A 26,671-nucleotide genomic window follows, 5' to 3' on the forward strand; every position below is an offset into this window, starting at 1 on the left:
TCGTCTCATGAATTATAAAGCGCCTAAAATACAGACTGGGTCACTTCTGTTTCAGACAACCCAGCAGAGAGAAGTTCATCTGATGGACACAGTGCTGTTAGTATTATACTATTATTATGTTTGTTTATGTCAAGCCTTTCTTGGACAACATGCGCATGTCTGCTCTAACACTTATACTAATGCATAAGGTTTGTCCAGTGTAATTGTGATAAATAAATACAAATATTGAGAAATATATGGTGCAAAAACCAAAGCAGAGCAACATGCATCTAATCTATAGACGTGTGCTGTTTCTGTACATTAGGATGTGCCTTGTTTGTAGCCTTTCAGAGCAAATTAAATTACTTTTCATTGAATTCTGACATGTCTATTAGGATTTGGAAGACATCCTTCAATCTTTTATTTGCAAAAACTAAAGATTATATAAGAAAAACAGCAGTCAATGATGTTTACAGCAAGCAATTATCTGATTCTTTCTGGCATCATTGTATTGAGCACAGTTCAGATTAATTATGTGCTGGAACATTGTTTGCTCTATATTTAATATACATTATCATTAATATTCATTCCTTTATTTACTTTTGGCTTAGTCTCTTATTTATCAGCGGTCGCCACAGCGGAATGAATTATTCTAGCAGATGTTTTACACAGTGGATACCCTTCCAGACACAACCCAATAATGGGAAACACCCATACACACTCATTCACACACATACACTCATACACTATAGCCAATTTAGTTCATCAAAAGAGCAGAGTCATCTAACCAATCAAAGCAAAGTACAGTCATCTGACCAATCAGAAAAGAGCAGAGTCATCTGACCAATCAAAGCAAAGTACAGTCATCTGACTAATCAGAAAAGAGTAGAGTCAACTGACCAATCAGTGCAAGGTAGAGTCATCTGACCAATCAGAAAAGAACTGAGTCATCTGGCCAATCAGACAAGAGTCATCTGACCGATTAGAGAAGAGTAGTCAACTAACTAATCAGAGCAAAGTATAGTCATCTGACCAATCCGAGCAGAGAAAAGTCATCTGACCCAATCAGAAAAAGTAGAACTGTCTGACCCAATCATAGAAGAGGAGGAATTATCTGACCAATCAGAAAAAGAAGCAGTCTGACCAATTATCCAAGCAAATGAGAGCAGAGTAGAGTCATCTGACCAATCAGAGCAATTCTACTCAATAAGCAATCATAACTGTATGCTGTGAGAAAGCTAAAGTGACCTTTGATTGATATGAAGCTGCTGTAAGAGTCCAACAAACACAGTAATGAACACTGAACGGCGGAATGATGCTGCACATGTAATCTTAGCCTGCTTTTACAATACAAGCAGGAGATAAAGCTCTGAGTGTTCAACAGCTGTAAACATCTCTAAACACAGCGGAGATCACACGATCCCAAACTAATGACACGGGAAATTCTGCTGCATATCTGTCTACTGTCTGAGGAAGCAGGGTAATGTCCATAAACAAGCTGCAAAAACCCTGTCTCTGGGGTTCTTCTCCCACACACACACACACACACACACACACACACACACACACACACACACACACACACACACACACACACACACACACACACACTAATTACATTGGAGCTGCTCTTGGCTGTTTCTCAGCTTTCATCAGGGTCTCGCACCTGTTACCGAGTTTCTGTTGTGTTCCTCGTTGGCTCATCCTCTCTTCCCCCTTTGCTTTCTGTCTTTCAGTTGCTCTTTGTGTCCATCAGCAGAATAAACGTCCACATGAAACGACACACGATGACACCCGCACACCTGAACACAAGCATTAGTGTGTATCCACAGGTCTCATCTCGCCGCTGACGCTTTCATCCGTGTGGAAAATAAAGGATTCAGCTTTCCCAAAGATCTCAAACCTGAATCATGCATGATAGACATGAATACATGACCTTATGAATATCACATCTATCCATCAGCACACACGGCAGTTTTCAAATGCATTATTCAGGAGAGACAGAGAGGGGGGGGTGGGCATTAGTTTGTCTGTTTGTTTATTTGAAAATAGTGATTTTAGTCCTACAGTACCCTTTGCTCAGTGCTCATATCTGTTTGTGAGTACTCTGTTAGACTTTAGCACACGTCTACAGTTATGCATTGCAAAAATGCCTGGTAAAATACCACATATATTCTTTACAGTACACCTTACTAGTACCGGGTCGGACCTCATTTGCCTTCAGAGCTGCTTTAACTCTTGGTGTCGTAGATTCAGCAAGCTACTGGAAATATTCCTCAGAGATTTTGCTCCATATTGTCATGATAGCATCACACAGTTGCTGCAGATTTGTCGGCTGCACATCCATGATGCCAATCTCCCGTTCCACCACATCCCAAAGCTGCTCTATTGGATTGAGCTCTGGTGACTGTGGAGGCCATTTGAGCACAGTGAACTCATTGCCATGTTCAAGAAAGGCTGTGGCGTTGATGCTCAATTGGTACTAATGGACCCAAAGAAAATCTCCCCCACACCATTACACCACCACCACCAGCCTGAACCGCTGATACAAGGCAGGATGATCCATGCTTTCATGTTGTCTGAGCCGAGCATCCGAATGTGTCAGCAGAAATGGAGACTCATCAGAGCAGCAACGTTTCTCCAATCTTCTATTGTCCAGTTTTGGTGAGTCTGTGTGAATTGTAGCCTCAGTTTCCTGTTCTTAGCTGACAGGAGCGGCACCCGGTGTGCTCTTCTGCTGCTGTAGCCCATCCGCCTCAAGGTTGCACGTGTTGTGTGTTCAGAGATGCTCTTCTGCAGAGCTCGGTTGTAACGAGTGCTTATTTGAGTTACTGTTGCCTTTCTATCAGCTGGAACCAGTCTGGCCATTCTCCTCTGGCCTCATCAACAAGGCATTTGCGGCCACAGAACTGCCGCTCACTGGATATTTCCTCTTTGTCGGAGCATTCTCTGTAAACCCTAGAGATGGTTGTGCGTGAAAATCCCAGTAGAAAATCAGCAGTTTCTGAAATACTCAGAGCAGCCCGTCTGGCAGCAACAACCATGCCACGTTCAGAGTCTCTTAAATCCCCTTTCTTCCCCATTCGATGCTCTGCAGATTGTCTTGACTATGTCTATATGCAGTGAGCTGCTGCCCTGTGATTGGTAGACATTTGTGTTAACGAGCAGTTGGATAATATGCATTGCATTGTGGTTCATTTTTACACTTTTACTGCTTATTAGAAATCTGCAATATTCATTCATTCATTTTCTTTTTGGATTAGTCCTTTATTAATCAGGGATCTTCACAGAGGAATGAACCGCCAACTATTCCAGCATATGTTTTATACAGCAGATGTCCTTTCAGCCGCAACCCATTACTTGGAAACATTCACACACATCCATTCACACACATCCATGTGTGTGTGTGTGTGTGTGTGTGTACGGAGGAGAGAAAGAATGTTGAATTCTGTTGCATCCTAAAGTACTGCCAGTGAGCGCAAGCATTATGGTGTGTGTGTGTGTGAGAGAGAGAGAGAGAGAGAGAGAGGATGTATAATTCTGTTGCATCCTATACTACTCTGCAAGTGAGTGCGAGCGCTAGTGTGTGTGTGTGTCTGTGTCTGTGGCTTCACAGGGCGTTAATGCCTTTGTGTGGCTCTTATTCTCCCCTTCTCTCTCTCTCTCTCTCTCTCTCTCTCTCTCTCTCTCTCTCTCTCTCTCTCTCTCTCCGGGCTGCAGTGGGGGAGTTTATTCAGCGTTTCACACCAGGATCGAGAGACAGCAGAACTCAGCTCACCTGCCGGTCCTCAACACAGACGCAGCGCTCAGAAAACACTCTCAGCCGGACCACAAACAGCGACTGGGGGTTTCTGTACAGCAACAGTCAGGATGGATTACTCACATCTTTCCCAAACAAAAGGATTCAGCTTTTTTGGAAAGAAGAAGAGAGAGAAGGAGGGATGACAGACACGCCTCTCCATCATACCTGACTTTCCTTCAGCGTGTCTTCATGTGAAGGGTGTGTTGATGTCGGATAGTAACATTCACAGTCAGCAGGAAGCAATTGAGAAGGCATTCAGCGATTCAACGAGAGGAGGCAACACACACAACAATTATACAGAGTGCTCAGAGAGAGAAGAGCAATGAGGAGGGTTTAGTTGAAGATGTCTAGCATTTACTCTTACTCCAGGTGAATGCACCAGTGTGCATTGGTGAGTGTGTGTGTGTGTGTTAACATTTGACACTTCTGTCTGTGCATGTGTGCATGTGTGCATGTGTGCATGTGTGTGTGTGTGTGTGTGTGTGAGTGAGAGAGAGAGGGCGACGCCTGTTAGCTTCTCGGAGCATGTTGAGTGTGTCTGGCAGGTTACTGCAGCGTGAATGGCTAGCCTGCAATCTACAACAGCAGGGTGCCTGAATCAACACACACGCTTCTCACAGTTTAACAGGATTAAAGCTGCGCGATTTCCATTTAAAGAGCTGACGTCTGAATAAAGTGCGCACAGGTAGTTGAATCAACTGACTAGACACACTGGAACTTGCTGGATGGACTTAAAGCAGACACAATAACTAACAAACGGAGGAGTGTCTGGTGTGTGCTGCCTCAGATTCAAGTCTAGGAACAGGTTTGGAGATTTCTGCGCGTCTAACATCGCACCTCTGCAGCAAACGGTGCGAGCTGAAAGACAAAGACTGTGTCTGATAATTACATTTCACAAGTCACCGAGCAGCAAAAGCATCCAACTGGGATCTTATTAAGAAGGATATCGATTTGTGTCAGACAGAGAGCGCCTGTGATCCCTATTAAGTTCTTGTGTTGTTTAATTGAATTGATCTGGATATTGATAAACGGAGCTTGATTAGAAAGTAAATGCATACTCATTGCTCCACACTTTTATTTGCGTATGATGCGCAGCTGATATTGGTCGTGTTCTGAGTGAGCGATGCATGCCTGAGCTCATCTGTTTAAGTGTGGGAGTTGTGTGGGACTCAAGCGGATCGAGTCTCTCACCTCAGTCTTTTATGTGCAACCGATTACCGATTCGTCCTGCAACATGCACTTTTATCCGACTGAATTCACAGTTCACAGTTTCGGAGAGATGAGAAACGCCTACATGGAGAGACTCAAGTAGAGGCAGATCTGAGCGAGAGGGAGGGATGATGGAAAACACACAAAGGATGAAGTGCGAACGGTCAAACTTTCCTTGAGCGTGTTCTGAGGATGAACACCAGAGACTATTGATTTGAGGTGTGACCGGTGCATGAAGCTGTGCTCGTGTTTACTGGTGTCCAATGAAAAACCAAAGGGGAAAGTCAGGCAGACTGATGGGAATCTGCAGTGAGGAGTTTGGCATTAAGATTTGTCAGGTTTTGTTGATTGTTCAAGGCTGCTTGGTTTGAAAGTAACTTCTCTATCATCTGTGTGGATCGTCTAACAGCAGGACTATCAAAAACGGATGCATTTAAGAGTTCTAAACTATAAATAAAAATCCCCATAACTTTGCTTTAAACCCAAAATGAAAGGACTTGAAATTGCTGACAGTAAAGCAGATCCAGCACACTGCTCATGCTTCTGTCTGCTTCTCAATTAACACTTCGCCCGAAATGCTTTGGAATAATCTGACTCTGTGCTAAATCAAAAACTTCATAGTCGAACACGGCGATGCAGGAGCAATATCCGCTCTTGGGAAGCTGCAGATCTCCAGCCCAAACATTCAATCTTTCCAATCCATCACTTTAGACTGAAACACTAGACGTCTCGCAAGCGTTGCATTTACTGACTCAGGAGTAATTTCAGCAAATAAGACAGCGCCGGTGGAAGACGTCTTGATAAGAGCAAGCAGAGAAACGTAATTTCATGCTGATTTTCCCTGAATTAAGCTCATCAATGGGGACTGGAGGAGACGAAGCGCTGCACTACACCGTTTCACATCAAGCACAAATGGACTTTTCTGCAGAACGGCATTCATTTGATTTCACACTCCACACTTGAGATATGACCGTCCTACAGAAGAGCTGATTAGGATGAAATGGAGTGTTGTTGAATGACTTCTAGCATGTGTGAAATGCTTTAAACAGCTTTCCTGCTGTGCATTTACATTCAGTCATTTAGCAGACGCTTTTGTCCAGCGGTTGAGGAGGCATTCAGCGATTCAACAAGAGGAGGCAATACACACAGCAAGTGCAGATCATACTGAGGATTTTACTGGACTGTGAACAGACTGTCTGGGAGATGCTGAACTAGCGCTGATATTTCTCTATACGGTGACCTGAGCTGGTTTGCGAGGGCCTGAAGGAGTCGGAGGTCGGAGGTCAGGATGGGGTGTAACATGTGTGTGGTGCAGAAGCCTGAGGAGCAGTACAGAGTCATGTTCCAGGTGAGAGAAAAACACTGTTTACTGCCTATAATCAGAGAGGAAAAAACATACACAACACACACAGTTGAATCATTTTAGGTCAGTGTGTGTTTTTGTGTGGAGTTTGCATGTTCTCCCCGTGTTGGTGTGGGTTTCCTCCGGGTGCTCCGGTTTCCCCCACAGTCCAAACACATGCGCTATAGTGGGACTGATCAACTACACTGGCCATAGTGTATGAGTGTGTGTGTGAATAAGTGTGTATGGGTGTTTCCCAGTACTGAGTTGCAGCTGTAAGGGCATCCGCTGTTTAAAACCTATGCTGGAATAATTGGTGGTTCATTCCGCTGTGGCGACTCGTGATAAATATGGGACTAAGCTGAAGGGAAATAAATGAATGAAACATCTTACATCAATCAAACTGACTAGAATATTAGTTTACACTTTGTATAAATTAATGTTTATTTGAAAACTGAATATTTAATGAGCTTTATTAGCCCGTTTCCAGCGAGAGATGAAGCTTCCGAGCTATTCAAAACATTTCATTTTCAAACAACTTCATGGAAGTAGCACAAAATCCACTGGGCTGTTGAATAATTGACTCGACTAATAAAAGATGCACAACAAAGACTAGAGATGAACTTTTGGAGTCTGGAAGCTCAGGGGTGATGTTGAGGAAACACACTGAAATCTCATTTTCATTTTGAGGTTTTTAATTATGGCGTGAATGCATATATTATATTGTAATTCCTCTTATCAAATTGTGGTCTGACAGCCAGCAGCAGTTCTGAAAACATCCATTTTCATTATAAATTGGCCCAAAAAAGCAGTAAATTCATAATGAACCTGCACTTGGAGGAGGAATGAGAAAATATGCTTTAGTTATGCCGACTGACAAAGGTCAGAATAAACGAAGAGTGTTATACAGAAGCACAATAACACTCCATCTTCTCGGGGGTCGACTGCATTGACAACAACAGCCGGTCATTTACTCGGTAGTATTTTTAGAGCTTGACTGAGAAAAAAATGCAGACATGTTCAATTTGGACAAGATTGAATTCATCAATTACATTCGAGTGAGCTAAATTGACCTGACCTTCGTGTAGTGTGAGCTAGTCCCGTGTGAATAGAGCTTTTCTCTGTGTTCACATTCAATACAAACTTACCAAATAAGCTATCATGGTACTAAGGGAACAATTTAAAGACAACATGAATGATATTGCTCGTCAGAAGGATTGGTTATTGTCATGTTTTGGCCTGTACTAAATGGTCTGATTGGAAAAATAACAAGCACTTTCAGTATTAAAGACAACATATACAGAGGAAACGAATACCTGGACAAAACAAACAATTTATTTTAAAAAATCAGGACAAGGGTTTGGGGAGTTATTACAACCTAGCAGACAGCTCCTCCTCCTCCTCCTCCTCTTCTCTATTTCTGTTTGTTGTCTTAATGAAAAGCTCAGATGAACAGTTTTGTGGTGAACAATCCTAAAAGACGTTTAGGGAATGAAGACACCAGGTGATGAAGAGTTTCAGGGGTAACTTTATCCCATTCTTCCTGCAAACAAGTCTCAAGGTGAGCAACAGTGCAGGGACTTCATTGTCTCATTCTCTATTGGAGACAGGTCGGGACTGCAGACAGACCAGTCAATTACATGTGCTGAATGGGGTTCTGCGTTGTCTTGTTGGACTCTGCATGGGCGTCCCTGGAGCAGAAGGCAGCATATTGAGCTCCAGAATCTCTCTGTGCTGTTCAGCATTAATGGAGCATCACAGAAGAGCAGGTCACCTTCGCCAAGAGCACCGACACAACCCCAGACCATGACAGAGCCGGGCTGCTGGACTTGTTGGTGACAGTCTGGATGATCCTTTTCTACATTGATCAGGAGCATACGGCGTCCATTTCCCAAAGAAACACCAGAAACACTGCTTCATCTGAGCACAGGACACGTCTCCACTGTGTGATGCTCCATCCCAGATGCCCAGAGCCCAGAGAAGTGCTTCTGGACACTGTTAACATAGGGCTTCCTCTTGGCACAGTTTAGACTGGTGTTTGTGGATGTGACTCTGTATTGTGGTGCTTGTCACAGGTTTAGCGCAGTAGTGCTGAGCTCATGTGCTGATCTGCTTATAGATGAATGAGGACTCTTGATGCAGCGCCCCCTGAGGGGTCGGAGGTCACGGTTGTTCAGCTCAGGCTTGCGCTCTTGTCCTTTACACACTGAAACTCCTCCAGACTCCTTCAGTCTTTAATGCTGTTCTGCACTGTTGAAGGTGAAATATCCACATGTCTTCCTCTCTTCCTCTGAGGAGCATTGTGTTCACACACTTCACTCATTTCCTCTTGTGTTTGTGCTCAAACTGGAGATCCTCGACCCATCTCTGCTCCTAAAGCACTAGAGCTTTCCTGATGAGCAGATCATCATCACCTGTGAACATCACATCATCATTCAGCAGATCACCTGATCACTGCCCTCAACTGCTGCTGTCTCTGTTAGGATTTATATGTATTTCAGGCTATAAGAGCAGGATAGTGGAGAAAAGAGGAATTAAAGATGTTAAAGAGCGATGCCTTACACTGAAGAGCTGTGTGGACTCCATTACTGCTGGAGAGAAGCATTACAGAGAGGTGAGCTGGAGGATAGAGATGAAGCATGGTCAGATGGCTTTCTTCTTCAGCTGTTTGCCCTCATATACAGACAGTAATTGATTTCTCCGCATCGCAGAGCAGGAATGAATTGCTGGACCTTAGTGGCTGCTCGGGACCCGGCGGGGCTGTCCAGGGCAGTGCCTGAGTGCAACTCAACACACTCTCAGTGGAGTGTAATCTCTGAGGTTCATCTCTCTACCATTTCCAGATCCATCATTTGTTGGAGTTATTAGGTGCCAAAGAAACGAGACGAGATGAAAAGCCGTCAGTGTTTCTGATAGATAAGAAGTGAGTGTGAGAACCACAGATATCAGCAGGATGATCCATGCTTTCATGGCGCGTATGCCCAATTCTGACTCTGCTCTTCTTCTTCTGTTGTAGTTCATCTTCTTCAGGATTTGGTGTGCTGTGTGTTCAAGTATATCATTTTAAAGCTGACAATGTCTAGTTTCTATATCTGGTGACAGATATTGATATATATATTACTGAGAAACAGGTATTTGTCAGTAACACAAGGACACTCATCAGAGTGGTAAAGCATTACTCTGCTACAGCAATCCAAATGTAAACGTTTTTCAGACGCATTTAGAGTCTAACACTAGCAAACTGCACATACTACCTTACAGTTTAATGTCTACTTTACAAATATTGTCAAAAGTATTTAAAAAATATTATGCATATTCCTCAAAACACAGCGGGTGCCCTTGTATGTTCCTCAATGTAAACTGGATGTCACCTGGTGGTCATGTTTGGTACTGCGGCCAAACTATCATACACCCAGCGCAATAAGGCGCAGACCTGTTGATTTATTGCTATTTTCAGAGCAGCGCAACAGTAATTTTCTTATTTTGTGCAGCGTTGTTTAAATAGTAAATCCATTTGCATCACTCTGTGGACTCAACAGCACTGCCTCCAGGCCTTCTTCACCTCTGGGGGCTTTTCAGTTTATTGATGACCATCCTCATCTGTATAATGTGATCATTATGATCAGCATTATTGATTATCTGCAGATTTATATCTGTTTAATAAGCACACTTGTAGATGTGTCCGGCTGTGGGGTTTTGGAGACGTCTGCATCAGCATATATGGATAAGAACAGGACGTGTGTTTGGATATAACTCCGTTTTCTGAGCACACTTCATTATTATTGCTCATTTATTCCTCTGCTGGAGATTAGAGCTGAATTTAGAAACAGTTTTGAAGCAAATCTTTGTGTTTAACAGAGGAGATTAAACATGTGGGCTAATGGATGTGTTCAGTGGAGAGAGTTTCCACCGTTTCCTCACTCCACCAAAGTAAAGGAGTAAAGTACAGAGGCTGAATGGAGGAGGCTGGTTCTTTATCCTCGTGCTGCAGATGCTCTGTTTATCTGTGTTCTCGCTAGTGAAGTGTTCAGTTTTTACTCTTACAGAGTCGACATGTAAAGAGCAAATGCACCATGGAGCGACACAACTGACTCTTAAGGGAATGAGAGACGAGACTCTGATTGGTTTAATGCTCAAAACACATCCAGAACTCATGAAGAGAATCAGCACAGTCCTGTTTCCGTGAACAAATATTTTAATGGCAACGATATTAGACTCATGAAAGAATAAACGGAGTTTCAGAATAATTATTTATTTTAATTCACAGAGAGATGATTCGTGTCCTCAAAAATAAAACCATCTAAGCAAATCAGAGCACGAAAGCATGCCGTCCAAGTGTCTGGCTGTGTGCGCTGACAGCCTCTCCTGAGATCTGTGTTGCTAATAGACCCTGCTAATTAAGCTTAATTAGGAGCTTTTATTCTCTTTAATCCATGCAGTTTAATGAATTTGTGGGTTGTGCTGTACGTGTGGAGTGGAACAGGACCGCTAATGATTTGAGCCAACGCGCTTTCTGCTCTTTCACCTCAACCAAAGCTTAATGCTAATTAAATTTCATGTTTATTCATTATCTTTGGCCTGTTTTTTGTTTGTTTGTTTGCTTTTGTGGTATGGTGTCAATAAATATTAAAGGAGATCTGTTCTGCCCATTTCTACAAGCTGCATCTCTGCTGTGTCTAGAGTGTGTGTGTGTGTGTGTGTGTGTTTGAGCTGAGAACAGTACACAGATGATGTTCTCCAGCTCTCTAAAACTGACCCTTACAGGCTTTGATCCTAATTGTGGTGTTTTGGTGACTGTCGCTTTAAATGCAAATAAGATTGTGCTCTTTTCAGAAGAGGGCGGAGCTACTGACACCTGTGCATTAGTACAGGGGCAAATTCAACATTCTAATGGCTAATGGACAGACGGCTGCTTCTCACTCAGGCCTGCTGTTTATGCTAATGAGATGGAGAGATGGGCACTTTTGGGCGGGGCTTTCCCCCTCTGATGACACCTACAGAGGGAGAATGTCAATCAAATTTCTGCATAACAGATCCTCTTTAAGTCTGATTTTATCAAGTAACTTGTTCCACAAATTTGTATCCAGATTTATGCTCAGTGTATATGAATACACCCTCACTAATCCATTTTTTTTTTTTTGATGCTTTAAAATTTTATATTTGTGCATATACATTAGATTAGTCAGTACTGAAGCCAAATCTGGAGCTAATCTAAATAAATATGTTATGATAACAGTCCAAAATTAGTAGCTCAAATGTATTTGCTAGGGAAAAATATTAAATAAAAATATAAAATTTTGTAATATTTTGCTTGATTTTAAACATATTATTTTATATCTTTTAAGATGTTTCGTGTCTAAAATATTATTTTAATATTTTTATAAGTTTTGTAGAAATGCACCAAACGAATAATATTTACAGAGAAATTGAGAAAAATAATAATTTATACTCAATTTTGCTCATTTGCTAAGCACTGTATATGTGAGTGTGTGTGTATATATATATATATATATATATATATATATATATATATATATATATATATATATACATATATATGTGTGTGTGTGTGTGTGTGTGTGTGTGTGTGTGTGTGTGTGTGTGTGTGTGTGTGTGTATGTATGCATGGAGAAGAGCAGCATGGACATTCTTCAAATTGTTTCATTTTGTTTTCCACAGAAGGAAAGCAATATTCTTTTAAAGGTATAGTTCACACAAAACTAAAAAACTACTCACTTTTTACTCACTCTTCACTTCTTCCAAACCTTCATGAGTTTCTTTCTTCTCTTGAACACCAGCTTTGTTGGATATTTTCTTAGATATTTTGATGAAAGCTGAAAACCTGTAACCATTGACATCCATCAATAGAAATATCTGGGAGTCAAAGGTCACAGGTTTCCAACATTTTTCATTTATCCATTTCATTCATTCATTCATCAGTGTAGTTGATCAGTTCCCCTATAGCGCATGTGTTTGGACTGTGGGGGGAACCGGAGCACCCGGATGAACCCACACCAACATGGGGAGAACATGCAAACTCCACACAGAAACACCAACTGACCCTGTCGGGACTCGAACCAGAGACCTTCTTGCTGTTAGGCCACAGTGCTAACCACTGCGCCACCGTGTCGCCCCCAGAGTGTTCAGCTTTGTGTGAACTAACCCTTTTACAGCTCAAAGAACTGTTCAATTCAAACTGCGTGAGCCATAATCCAGATTGAAATCAAAACACGAATCACATCTTCAGCTCTCCTTACTCTGCCTCTCCAAACCTGCCCTTATTGCTTTCCCAATATCTGCCACATTTCCAGATATGATCACATGACGATGAGAATCCACAGACATCACACAAAAGCTCTGAGCACACAAATACTGAAGACGCCTGTTTATCTGATGTGTGTGTTCAGCATTTCACACACACACACACACACACACACACACACACACACACACACACACACACACACACACACACTTAGCTTTCTCTGCTGGCAAAACCACTCGCTGAATAAACAGCATCAATCTGCCCTGCGGACCAGCGATATCCAGCATCCCATCAATCACTCTCTGCACCGTCTCCATTGGTGCTGCATTGCAATGGGATGCGGTTACTAGGCAACCAGATTCATTAACCAAGCACAGTGAGCTTTTACACTCATTTTTGCCTAGTTACATTAGTATTGATGAACATATGGCAGATACAGTTGAATATTAATGCTTTTATATTTTATCCCCAACACATTACTAATCATAACTCATCTCTGATAATGATGTGTTTCCTCTTCATCATGATGACAGCACATAATATTAGACTAGATATTCTTCAAGACACTAGTGTTCAGCTTACAGTGACATGTAAAGGCTTCACTAGGGTAATTAGGGTAAAGTTAGGGTAATTAGGCAAGTCATTGTATAACAGTGGTTTGTTCTGGAGACAATCCAACACTAATATTCCTGAAGGGGTGAATAATATTGAGCTTAACATGACTTTAACACTATTAAACACTGCTTTTATTCTAGCCCAAATAAAACTAATCAGACTTTCTCCAGAAGAACAAACATTAGAGGAAACACTGAGAACAACTCCTCAATCTGATAAACAGCATCTGGGGGATATTTGAAGAAGAAAATCACAGGAGGGTGAATAATTCTGACTTCAACAGTATAAGTGTTTAAATTCATCAAAGACTCACTCGTTCTCCATCTAACACACACACACACACACACACACACACACAGAGAGAGAGAGAGAGAGAGAGAGAGAGAGAGAGAGATAGAGAGAGAGCTCGACTCGACTCGACCACACCCTTTCTTTCTGTCTCATCCTTCCAGACGTATGGTCACATCTCGCCTTCTCTCAAGGCCTTATCAAAGGGGTTTTCTTCAAAGTTGCATTAATTTTTGATCAGAAAGATGTTCGCTGGTAGTCTGTGGTGCTCAGTGAGGTGTAGAATAGCAGGAGAAACCCCATCGTCAGCATTCCCATTCATCTCAATGACAGTCGCTCAGACGTTACGGGACAGTGCAGGAAATGCAGTCTTAACTCCGCTCAGTTTATTCGTATTGGGACGCTAAACTAAGTATGATCACTGCAGAAAGCACCTTTTGTCCTGCTTCTAGTCCAAATATCTAAAAATTCTTAAATCAAGAAGCATTTTCTGGACAAGCAAAAAGTACTGTCTTTTTTAGAAATAATATGCCAAAGAAAGATGAGGTTTTCCTTAAAACAAGCAGAGTAATCTGACAGTGGGGGAGTACAATACTCAGGGTGTTTCTGTTGACATAAGATTATCGTGCTTCTTCCGTTGTCAGATTACTCTGCTTATTTTAAGGAAAAATTCACTCTATTTTGACAGTATTAGTCTTATAACAAGACTACATGTTTAGCTTGTCTATAAAATACTTCCTGATTTAAGAATTTTCAGATATTTGTACTAATATTACTGACATTAAGAGCTAATTTCTTGCAGTTTTTGTCTTGTTTCTAAAGTATGAAAGAAATGTGGTGTGTATGTTGTATGCAAGTTGTGTCATCCCAGTCATAATTGAACTAAATTCTAAGCAAACACAGGATGATATGAAACTATAGATCCTCTGCTGAAGACACCTGAAGGAAACAGTTGAATAGGGTTTATGCATGGCTAGTGTTTCTTCCCATGCAGATTCATTTACAGTGAACGATTAATGAGTGAATTTCCTACGGTTCCTTTTACAGCATGGATGTTGTGACGTGGTTAATATATAATCAGTTAAACAGACTCAATCATTCATTTAGTTGTTCAAGCGTGAAAAAAGATTAAAAGTCATGTACATGCACACACCCGTCAGGATCAGCAGGCGAGTGCAGAAGCTCAGTTGAAAACACTGGGGTAAAATTCATCCATTCATTCATCCATTCATTCATATTCCTTTCGGCTTAGTCCCTTTATTAACCTGGAGTCACCACAGCGGAATGAACTGCCAACTAATCCAGCATATGTTTTACGCTGGCTGTAGGTCTGTCTAAGCAATTGGGTGGGGCTAACATACTTAACCATGCCCCTCCAGCTGTCAGTTTTGACAACAAACAGAAATGGTGAGCTATATAGGCTTTTACTTTACTTTTTCTCCATCTTTTTGAATGAAACACCTACTTTACTACATCCAATCAGCTCGCAGTAGAAAAAACAAGCCACATCCACTGTTTACTCATTTAACACGCCCACTGTTTACTCATTTAATATTCAGTTTCTCTGCATCACAACACACACAAAAATGATCGCAGTTTCTGGATTATGCAGGCGGGGCATACCGTAGCTCCTCCCCTTTTAAAAAGCAGCCAATAGAGTGTGATTTTGTTTCTATTTTTATATATATACTCAAATTACTGACTTTCAGCAGTGATCGAATGTACGAGCCTCTTGGCTGATCTCTGTGCATATGATGGATAAGAAGTATTCATTATCAGCTAATGACTATCAGAGTACAACATTGTTCACAGTCAGATAATAGTGTCGTAATGTTGTTTTGAAGTCATTCGGGTAAATATTCTAAGTCGCGGTAAATTATATGGGAGCATGTCCTCGAGTTGTGCTCATATCAGTATGTCTTTATAATTAATCAGTGTTCGCCTTTGTTAATCCTCCTTTATTGAATACCAAAGTCTGAAAGTGTGGCTTTAAAATCAACTTAAAAACTACATTTCTTTCCACTTGACATCAATGATCATGGTGGGTGTTCTCTGCATGGCCACGCATCAACTCTCACTCTTTTATTCAGGAAAATGAAAACTTGCAGCTTTTTTTCACCCTTCTGCATTATTGAAGTGTAAGGGATCCCCTCTGAACACACACACACACACACACACACACACACACACACACACACACACTCACCAGCGCGCAGACAGCAGATTTGTAGCAGATCATATCACAGGAGTGTGTTAATGAGGGTTCAGCTCCGTGTGTGTCTAATTAATCCCTGTGGAATGAATGGGCAGGGGAGGGATCAGGATCTACTTAGTATGGAAATGAGTGTCAACACTGAGTTCATCCTTCACTTCATCAGTATGTAGACCAACAGGTACGTCTGTCTGAGACGTGGGAAGTGTAGAGGATAAATGAGAAAGCAGAGGTCAAGATGATCTGGATACAGTTACGCTGATAGCAGCTCTGCCCCATATGACAGAGGGAACACACACTGGGTGAGGGAGAGGAGCATGAAGCTCATGTGTGCATTAATCTGATTAAAATGTCCATATGATAACTCAAATAATCAGCCCACAATAAAGAGATGATGACCCAATTATCATGTAAGTTATTTTGACGTCTTCAACACTTGTTTCCCTGCTGTATCTTGAATAAAGTATATCAGTTGAACGCTGCTGCCTCCTGCAGAATGTGGGACGTTCTTAAGCTCAATTGTTTCTCGAGCAAAGTGATGTTTCAGACATCAAAGACGGCAGAAATCCTAAACAGCGGAGATGTTTCTGTGCCGAGAGACTTCAAAATGAAACAATGATTCTCTGCGCAAACAGGAGCTGATTGCACAAACAATGCAAACTCATGCAGTTGCTTTGTTTTTCAAGAGGCTTCCGTACATAACTCTGAATAAACACATAGCAGCAGGCCCACAGTAGGAAAGGATTGCTCCGCTTCACGGCGTTCCAGCAGAGATGTATTCCCTCGACAAACTGTCTGCAGGGTATGAGACGAGTTCTGCATAGTTAATTTTTACACACAAAAACAGCCACAGCTTTCAAGAGCACAAAAACACAACATCATTAAATCAGTCGACATAACAGGGCATGCATGCATTCCTAATGTCTGCCAGAATATGCATGCGGATTCTGGAAATGAAGCACTGCTCTAGACTCATCTCTGAGCTGGAGAGAAGTGTTACTGAAGCTACAGGTTGAATGATTGAGTGAAACTCTTTACAGAGCTTCTATGATGAAGATCATCTCGTGTGCGCTGTGTGGACAGAGCTGTGTGTGCTGCAGTGTCCACTGCCATATTGGGCTGATATAAACACAATAATTATATTTTATTCAATTTGTCCCTTTATTCAACAGGGGTCGCCACAGCGGAATGAATCGCCAACTATTCCAGTATATGTTTTACACAGCGGATGCCCTTCCAGCTGCAACACAGTACTGGGAAACACCCATACACACTCATTCCCACACACTCATACACTACGGCCAGTTTAGTTGATCAATTCTCCTAGCATGTGTGTTTGGACTGTGGGGGAAACCGGAGCACCCGGAGGAAACCCACGCCAACACAACATGCAAACTCCACACAGAAACACCAACTGACCCAGCCAAGACTCGAAGCAGAGACTTTCTTGCTGTGTTAACCACCGAGCCACTGTGTTGCTCCATTCAAAACACCCAAAGTCTTATTTTCCTTATTTTCTTGTAAAAGCGGAGCCCGCTGTAGGTGAGCGTGTAATCTAGAGTGTGTGTTGGTGTGCTTTATCTGGAGAGTGTTTATTCTGTCAGTCTTCAGTCCCGGGAGAGCTAACACAGCATCAGTATTCTCCTCAGCGCCTGCACACTCTCACAATCTGTGTGTCCTCCGCTAAAACCGGAGTCCGTTTAACACACTGACACTCATCGACCTCTAGTAGAGGCTAAATAAACCCTTTGTCATGCACAGCAAGGGTTAGTTAGGCAGTTAGGTAATTGGTTAGCTAGTTGGTTGGTTGGGTAGGTGGGTAGGTAGGTAAGTAGGAAGTTAGTTGGTTGGTTGGTTGATAGTTGGTTGGATGGTTAGTTAGTTATTTAGTTATTTAGTTAATTAGTTGGTTAGGTTGTTAGTTAGTTAGTTAGTTAGTTAGTTAGTTAGTTAGTTAGTTAGTTAGTTAGTTAGTTAGTTAGTTAGTCGGATGGTTGGTTAGTAATTTGGTTAGTTAGTAATTTGGTTAGTTAGTTAGTCAAATTACATGTAAGTAAAGCTCTTTCTCCTAGTAATTTGGTTGGTTAGTTAGTTAGTAAGTTGGTCGGTCAAACGGTTAATTCATTGGTTGGTTGGTTGGTTGGTTAGTTGGTTGGTTAGTTGGGTAGTTGGTTAATTGGTTGGTTGTTTGGTTGCTTAGTTAGTTAGTTAGTTAGTTAGTTAGTTAGTTAGTTAGTTAGTTAGTTAGTTAGTCGGATGGTTGGTTAGTAATTTGGTTAGTTAGTTAGTCAAATTACATGTAAGTAAAGCTCTTTCTCCTAGTAATTTGGTTGGTTAGTTAGTTAGTTAGTAAGTTGGTCGGTCAGTCGGTTAATTAATTGGTTGGTTGGTTGGTTGGTTGGTTGGTTGGTTGGTTGGTTGGTTGGTTGGTTGGTTGGTTGGTTGGTTGGTTAGTTAGTTAGTTAGTTAGTTAGTTAGTTAGTTAGTTAGTCGGATGGTTGGTTAGTAATTTGGTTAGTTAGTAATTTGGTTAGTTAGTCAAATACCATGTAAGTAAAGCTCTTTCTCCTAGTAATTTGGTTGGTTAGTTAGTTAGTAAGTTGGTCGGTCAAACGGTTAATAAATTGGTTGGTTGGTTGGTTAGTTGGGTAGTTGGTTAATTGGTTGGTTGGTTGGTTGGTTAGTTGGGTAGTTGGTTAATTGGTTGGTTGGTTGCTTAGTTAGTTAGTTAGTTAGTTAGTTAGTTAGTTAGTTAGTTAGTTAGTTAGTTAGTTAGTTAGTTAGTTAGTTAGTCAGTCGGATGGTTGGTCAGTAATTTGGTTAGTTAGTTAGTCAAATTACATGTAAGTTAAGCTCTTTCTCCTAGTAATTTGGTTGGTTAGTTAGTTAGTTAGTAAGTTGGTCGGTCAGTCGGTTAATTGGTTGGTTGGTTGGTTGGTTGGTTGGTTGCTTAGTTAGTTAGTTAGTTAGTTAGTTAGTTAGTTAGTTAGTTAGTTAGTTAGTTAGTTAGTTAGTTAGTTAGTTAGTTAGTCAAATTACATGCAAGTGAAGCTCTTTCTCTCCTACAGGTTTTTCTCCAGTAGAGACACAAAGATGCAGCACAGACACACATAATAAATACAGTAGTTTGATATCTAGACTGAAGAACACACATATTGATATGTATTTATTCTATTCAGTTTCAGCCCTGATGCCTTCCCTGTCTGTCCAACAGAAAACATTTATAGTGCGATACGGTGAGCGATATATCAGGCATCACTAACAGCCATAACAATTTATCAGTTTTACTCCATATTATATGATATGGTTAAAATTACAATCAATAAAACAATACCAGCGGCAGTTTAATTACACCTACAGGTTTCTTTTAATGAGCAGTCTGACTCTGGAGACCCCCTGCAGCAGCAGACATGCTTAAAATGCTGTCTGTGTGCGCAGCGAGGCTGAGATAGTGTGTGTTTCTGTCTGTGTGTCGTCTTTCCCTTCCCCCTGTTTTCTGTCGATCACCTCTTTGAACTCTCCCCTTCAGCTCTCTGTTCTCTGTGCAATAGTGAAGACTAGTCTCTGTCTTTGTTTCTTCACTGGGATGGTGCAGGAAAAATAAAATGAGCCATTCAGTACTCTGTCATGCATGGTTCGGTTCGTGTGTGTGTAAATCACAGCCTAAAGTGATGTCCTCCTCTTGTCTAAGGGCTAGGAGGATGAGCAGGATTAACCAAAATACTAACAAAAAATGCAAAAATTAAGTCCACAACATTGCTGAGCCCCAGCCCACCATCCCACATAATAATCCCCACTGGACTGATGCAGAATATCACTGAATTTCTGGACCCGGCAATATAATGGTGCAGCGGTTAGCACTGTGTGCTCACAGCAAGAAGGTTACTGGTTTGAGTCTCGGCTGGGTCAGTTGGTGTTTCTGTGTGGAGTTTGCATGTTCTCCCCGTGTTGGTGTGGGTTTCCTCCGGGTGCTCCGGTTTCCCCCACAGTCCAAACACATGCGCTATAGGGGAACTGATCAACTACACTGGCCGATGAGAGTGTGTGTGTGTGTGAATGAGTGTGTATGGGTGTTTCCCATTACTGGGTTGCAGCTGGAAGGGCATCCACTGTGTAAAACATATGCTGGAATAGTTGGCGGTTCATCCCACTGTGGTGACCTCACTAAGCCGAAGGAAGGTGAATGAATGAATGAAAATAGCGTTACTGTATGATTATAAAGCTTGGTATTTTATGCTGATGTATGGTATCAAACCAGAACCAACACTTGTGTGAGCCCGACTCTCCCCCTACAGCCTCATTTATTGATCTGTTTCATCATTTATCGTTTTACATGCTACTCGTTACCCTGCAGCCAGCGGTGTACGTGCGGCTAGAGATGTTTCCCGAATTACGCCCGCTCGAATTAGTGTCCGGGGACACACTTATGCCTCTGTGCCAAAGACGAGGACAACTCCTATGTAATAAATCATCGCTTACTGTTAATTAAACCGTCCGTCTGCACTGCACTCCGCGTGTGTGTGTGTGTGTGTGTGTGTGTGTGTGTGTGTGTGTGTGTGTGTTTATAGCTCTGACTAGGGAAGATGCGTTAAACTGTGTGCATGATTGCGTTTATGAAAGCCAGGGCCCCTGACGGTCGTACCCTTGGAAATAATTTGACAGGAATAGAGCAGAGGAAAGCGGCCTTTACAGAACGACTATTAAAAGCAGAGGGACAATGAATCCTCCGGCCCAGTGTGCCACAACAGAGCAGTGGTAATAATGTGTGGAAATGGATTTTGGGAGTGACAAACCGGTTTCTAGAGAAATCTGCAGACAGCAGAAGAGGTCACTGCTGGGAAAAAGAGGAGGTTGTGGATACACAACACTGAGTCAGAATGAGATGTATTCAGCAGTGTGTGTGTGTGTGTGTGGTTTCAGGAGGGGACATACAACTGAAGTCAAACATATTCGATTTTTATATTCTGCTTCAGATATTCCCCAGATGCTGTTTCTCAGATTGAGGAGTTGTTCACAGTGTTTCCTCTAATGTTTGTTCTTCTGGAGAAAGTCTGATTAGTTTTATTTGGGCTAGAATAAAAGCAGTGTTTAATAGTTTTTGCATGCAAATCATTTTTGCCCACTGTCTTTCTATGGGGTAGTCATGAACACACCTTAACTGAGGCATTGCAGTTATTCAGGTGTTGTTTTGGGGTCTGTTGTGCCCTCTTGGATGAGTTCTCGCCGCACTCTTATGGTCATTTTGGTCAGCCGGCCACTCTTGGAAAGGTTTAACATGTAGCCTGCATGATGATCTTATTAGGGTGGTCAAATGTGTGTTTACATTATCTACTGATTTCATTATTGACATCATTATTTAAGATACTGAATGTTTCCACTATTTAACAATCAGACCCCTGCTGTAATCTGCTCCCTGCATGAACTCGCAGAAGTACAGCAGTGAATAAAACAAATAAAGCACTCAGCAGATTTCCACTGCTCTTGTAATGAGCTGGACTTTGCATAGCTGGACACATTTTATCTCACATATTTGCGTTTAGCGAGTGTGTTTTGCAGCTTGCAGATATATGGTAATTGGGTTGAGGGTGTTTAGTTGTGCGAGGCATAAATCAAGAAAGCTTCAGTGAAGGGAATCTTCAGAAAGACTGCACAGGATCAGTTTGGCTGGTTAATGAGTGTGGTAACCTTGTGTGAGGAACAGCTTCATCTATACTGATTGCACTGCAAACATGACCACAGTTTCAATGGGGAAAAATGCTACAGTAAAACATTGGTTCTGCGTGCGCAGATTCTTTGTGGGCCTAATAATGTGTAGATGTTCTTACTTCAAAACAGCAGTGCATAATACTATTATTATAAAGAAATACAGTCGTTTACTGTAACAAGTCGCAATTCACGGCATTACCATTAACTAACACTACTAGCTTAATAAACTACTAATTAGCTATTTATTAATATTTAGTAATGCGGCAGTTGGGTTTAGGTGTTGTGTAAGATTAGGGATGTAGAATAAGATCATCCTTCATTATGACATATATAGTTCATATCTTAATAATAGACAGGTAATGCGCCAGCAGATAATAGCATGAATTGTGACCTATGGTAGTCTCATCATTGTTTTTAATGGTAAAGCTCTGGCAATCACAGATGACTGTTATACTGTAATATAAAGTGTGCCACTGTAAAAACAAAACCGTTCAGTGTATGTTGTGATGCATGTTTTTATTTTTCCTCATGCATTTCTGCTTGTGAATGTCATTATGGGATCTTGATCTCTCCTTCAGCAGCTTTTAATCTTGAACAGTGTGTATAGTGTGTGTTCTGCTCATGTGTAACAGTCTGCAGTGCTGTATTGTCTGGCTTGGTGTTGTATATCAGGGGTTCCCAAACGTTTCAGCCCGTGACCCCTAAAATAACAATACCAGAGACTCACGATCTCCAGATTTCTCAGAGGCGTTTATAAATGTACAAATGTTGCGCACACCAATAGGCCAATATAAACACAAGCATACTGACAACACACAACGTGCAACAGTTGAAGAACCGTCTCACTTTTATAGTCATTTATTCATTTAATTTAACATTAACCTCAGCTAAAGAGACTGGTGGACACAGTGTTTTCAGCACAAGTCTATTACTGGTTTAATTTTGGAGATGTTTCATTTTTAATGTATTTAATTTGCCTTGCCAGAAAGTTTAAGCCGGTGCTGTAAAATCTGCTGCAGCTGACGCGAGTGCTGTGTGGACGATCTAATGTAAACACACTGATCCTGTGAAGATCATGTAAAGGCTGAGGGCTGATCTTTTGCATGTTGTTGTTTTTTACTATTAAAAGCTACTATTTGTATCTTCTGTAGGTTATGGTTAAAATATAATATAATATTAATAGTTTCATAAAATATATTTGATTTTGTAAATCACCAAGCGACCTCCTGACATTGTCCTGCAACCCCCACTTTGGGAATCATTGTTGTGTATTACTCTACAGTGAGCTTGTAATAAACTGCAGCACATGTTCTGCTATTCTACACTCTTATTCCTCTACATATGATCTCTTATATTATTTCACACCACTAAAATGTCAATAAAAGTCACTTTGTTAAACTGTAGAGTTGAATTATGAGCATCAGGAGTGGACAGAGCAGAGATCAACATCTCATAATGCAGTTCACCACCGCTAATAAACACGTAATATCCAGAAAGTGTTGATGAACAGATATTGTTTACAGTGTATGCAGTTTCCAGAGCTGCAGAATTCAGATTAGCAGGAGTGTAGGAGGAGAGCGCGGGAGAAAGAGACTCTGTGTTGTTTGAAGTCTGACCTGAGCCTGAAACTCACACTGTTTCCATCAGAATCCTGCTGAATATTATCACACTAATCCCTAATTACCAATCCCTCTCACCACGGGGATTACACACACACACACACACACACACACACACACACACAGGAATAATTCATACTCTAGCCCTTCATAAGCCTCTGGGAAAGGTCTGAGGACACAGGAGGTCGGAGATGATCTGCTAGAATTACAATTCACAACAGAGAAACACAGAAACACACACCTGGAAATCACACTATTAGTGTTTTCAGATTTTGTAATACTCTCTACATGAGTATACGATAACCCTTTAGGTCACAATTGATGGTATTAACCTTTAACACTACCTGCTCAATAAACCACTCATCCTCTGATTATTACCAGGGTTTAGGTGTTGCGTATGATCAGGGGTGCAGAATGAGATCAAACTTCATAACTACTAATGAACAGTTCATTCCGTAATAGGCAGGGTGTTAAATAGCAGGAATATATCATTACACTGATATAAACATACTGAAGGAAATAATACTTCATTCCAATAATATGAAGAGTCAACAGGTAAACTGCAGAGACTGACAGAAGCATGAAGCACACACACTAACACACACACCTGAGCAGCACTCACAACACACACACACTGCTGTTTCACATCTGTCTGTAGCTCCGCCCTCTTCTGAAAAGAGCACAATCTCATTTGCATTTAAAGCGACAGACACCAAAACTCCACACACACACACACACACACACACACACACACACACACACACACACACACACATTGCTTGTATAAAGGAGCAGAATAGGTCTCCTGTAAAGCGTGCTGTCTGCAGATGTCGAGTCTGCTGGTCATTCATCACCGTGAGATTTTATTCTGCTGACCTGTTTGTAGTTTCCCTTTGCTGGTTTCTCCTGTCTCCTCAGCATTTAATGAACTTCATTAGCTTTCCTGCCGTCATCTTAATTCTTCCTTCTGTTTTTCATCCACAGACGGCTCAGATAAACTCCATGCTGTGCTCTGTCACAGGATTGAAGGTTTCGTTTCTATGTTTGAGTAAAATATATATAGTTCATAAAAAATGACCATTAGTTAATTCATTTTCCTTCAGCTTAGTTCATTCATCAGGGGTCGCCACAGTGGAGTGAACCACCCACTATTCCAGCATATGTTTTACACTACAACCCAGTACTGGGAAACACCCATACACACTCATTCACACACACACACACTCATACACTACGGCCAGTGTAGTTGATCAGTTCCCCTATAGCGCATGTGTTTGGACTGTAACCGGAGCACCCGGAGGAAACCCACGCCAACACGGGGAGAACATCGAAAACAACTGACCCAGCTGGGATTCGAACCAGTGACCTTCTTGCTATGAGGACACAGTGTTAACCACTGAGCCACGATGCTGCTCATAAAAATATACAGTTTAACAAAAAAGTGACCATTAGTTCATCCAAAATTAAGATATTAGTTATTAATTCCAGCCCCCTGAGACCTTCAATCATCTATGAAACCTATCTAATCATCTATGACCACACACAACAAAAAACATCTTAAATTATTTATAAAATACATAGTAAAAGTCAAAATAATATTTATTTTATGTCAAAAACCATTATAATATTAAAGATTATTTATTTATTTACTATCTTTATTTTATTTTTTATTATTTTGAATAGTAATATGAATTGCAAATTTGCAGAAATGTTCTCAATATTTAGATTTTTTATTATTTTTTATTTTTTTTATATCTGCACCTCAGCTAAACACTCACTCTATCCTAACAAACATACATCAGTGGAAAGCTTATTTATGTAAAAATATCAATTACAAACTTTGTTAGTCACAAATCAAAAAGCAACAAATTCATCAAAACAGACTGTATGCCAGGGGTGTCCAAACTCAGTCCTGGAGGGCCGGTGTCCAGGAGAGTTGAGCTCCAACCCTAATCAAACACACCTGAAGCAGCTGATCAAGCTCTTAATAGGTATACTCATAACCTTCTGTCAGGCGTGTTGAACCCAGCAGGACACCGGCCCTCCAGGACTGAGTTTGGACACTCCTGCCATATGCCTTAACTGGTTTAGAGGTAATATTATATTGATCATATAATATTTACTTCAAACACAGTAATCCCACGCTGGCATCCAGACTGTGAGAATTCTCAAAGCTTGATAATATTCAGACTGAAACTATTCCCTCGTCATTTTTAATCTCAGTAACTTTCACTTCCACAACATCTTGTCGTCTCTGATTGGTGTTTAATTTCATGATCAACTATTAAATCCACAACAGCAAATCACAACCAGTTCCCTGCCGGCAAAATCAAGTCCTGCCCTACAGTTCTCTCATTAATGAAGCCCTTGCAATCAGATATGCATCAAATATTGGAGAAAAGGCTTCCAGTTCATGCCCTGAAGAGTAATATGGGTGATGTAAAAGTTTGTTTTCAAGTTTTTTGTAAAGGTGCAGTGTGTAAGACTGACACCCAGTGGTTGAAGTGAGTATTGCAGATCAAATTCGAAACACTTTTTCATCACCTGACGTCTCCACACAAACACAGACTGCCAGATTAACACCAACAGGAGTGAGCATGCCTGACTAAAGCCTACCCTGTGTCCTAAATACACACAATGTCATGGGATAAAGTCATATTTTCCACATTGAAGGAGTTTTCTTTTTATTTCCAAACCACCTAAAATATCTATTTTACAATGGTTTCTACTTGTATGTGCATGTGTATACATATTTATGTGTGCATATGTGTGTGTGTGTGCAGGTGGGCAGTGGAGATCTGTCTGCTCTGACTCAGGATCAGTCTCTGCGCTGCCGAAGGAACATCAGATGGACTCAGAGGAGGAGAGCCGGGGCTCTGGGATCCGCTGGCGGGACGGTGCTGACGGCAGAGTGTGTGGACAGCGGGACGCAGACCGACATCAGCTTCAGCTTCCAGCACATGCTGACGACAGGCAGATCCGGACACCACCACAGACCAGCGACACCACCGTCACCACCACTGCCACCAGTGCCCGAGCCATACCTCTTCAGCCAGCTGTACGTCTGCAGCATTTATTTACAGGAGGAGGAAATGTTGTGTTGAGAAGTGTTTATTTCAGTTCATCTTCATTTCTCTAGCGCTTTTACAATGATGAGTGTGTCAAAGCAGCGCAACATAGACGTCTGGTAAACTGTGTCAGTTCAGTTTATAGAGCTGAAGCTCAGTTGGTCTCGCTTTATTCTGATGGTCTGTTAGTTAAATATAAGTTACGCTGCATCTACAGGCCTACTTATTCTCATCAGATTATCAGCAGACTGTAAGGTAGGGGTTTGGGTTAGTGTTGACATGTACTTGCAAAGTTTAACATAGTCAGCTAAATGTGTGTTGAAGGAGCAGAATCAGCAGATATCAAGCAGACAGTCTACTAATACTCAAATGGAGCATCAGAATAAAGTGGTACTGTTCAGTTCAGTTCAGTTCAGTGTGGTTTAATCTTCACTACTGAGAGTCCAAACACTGTAGAGCAAATCCATCCATGCGCAGCTCCACAAGACCCAAACCAAGCACGCCAGTGGCGACAGTATACATACAATCATTTTCAACTGCCTATCTGGGGTCGGGTCACGGGGGCA

The 26,671-nt window shown here is 41.4% G+C and overlaps 2 protein-coding genes across 3 annotated transcripts in view; one reads left to right on the plus strand and one right to left on the minus strand.

Annotated features, from left to right (window-relative positions):
* The first annotated feature begins 3,714 nt into the window (after nucleotides 1–3,714).
* Nucleotides 3,715–26,671, plus strand: part of LOC100001805 (PDZ domain-containing protein 4) — a 35,853-nt gene continuing 12,896 nt past the window's right edge. The window contains exons 1-2 of one of the 2 annotated variants that reach the window (XM_001341695.10): nucleotides 3,715–6,338; nucleotides 25,821–26,095. In XM_001341695.10, coding sequence (XP_001341731.4) covers nucleotides 6,279–6,338; nucleotides 25,821–26,095 — 335 coding nt within the window. In that variant the 5' untranslated portion in view covers nucleotides 3,715–6,278. The remainder of the gene's footprint in view (nucleotides 6,339–25,820; nucleotides 26,096–26,671) is intronic. The other variant, XM_068216817.2, reaches the window with a different exon arrangement.
* The window catches only part of LOC101885863 (ankyrin repeat and SAM domain-containing protein 1A), a 134,530-nt gene continuing 121,107 nt past the window's right edge, over nucleotides 13,249–26,671 (minus strand). The window contains exon 25 of the transcript XR_012398911.1: nucleotides 13,249–13,363. The gene's annotated coding sequence lies outside the window, so the exon portion shown is untranslated. The remainder of the gene's footprint in view (nucleotides 13,364–26,671) is intronic.

Source organism: Danio rerio, chromosome 23, assembly GCF_049306965.1.
Source record: "Danio rerio strain Tuebingen ecotype United States chromosome 23, GRCz12tu, whole genome shotgun sequence".
NCBI classification, from domain to species: domain Eukaryota; kingdom Metazoa; phylum Chordata; class Actinopteri; order Cypriniformes; family Danionidae; genus Danio; species Danio rerio.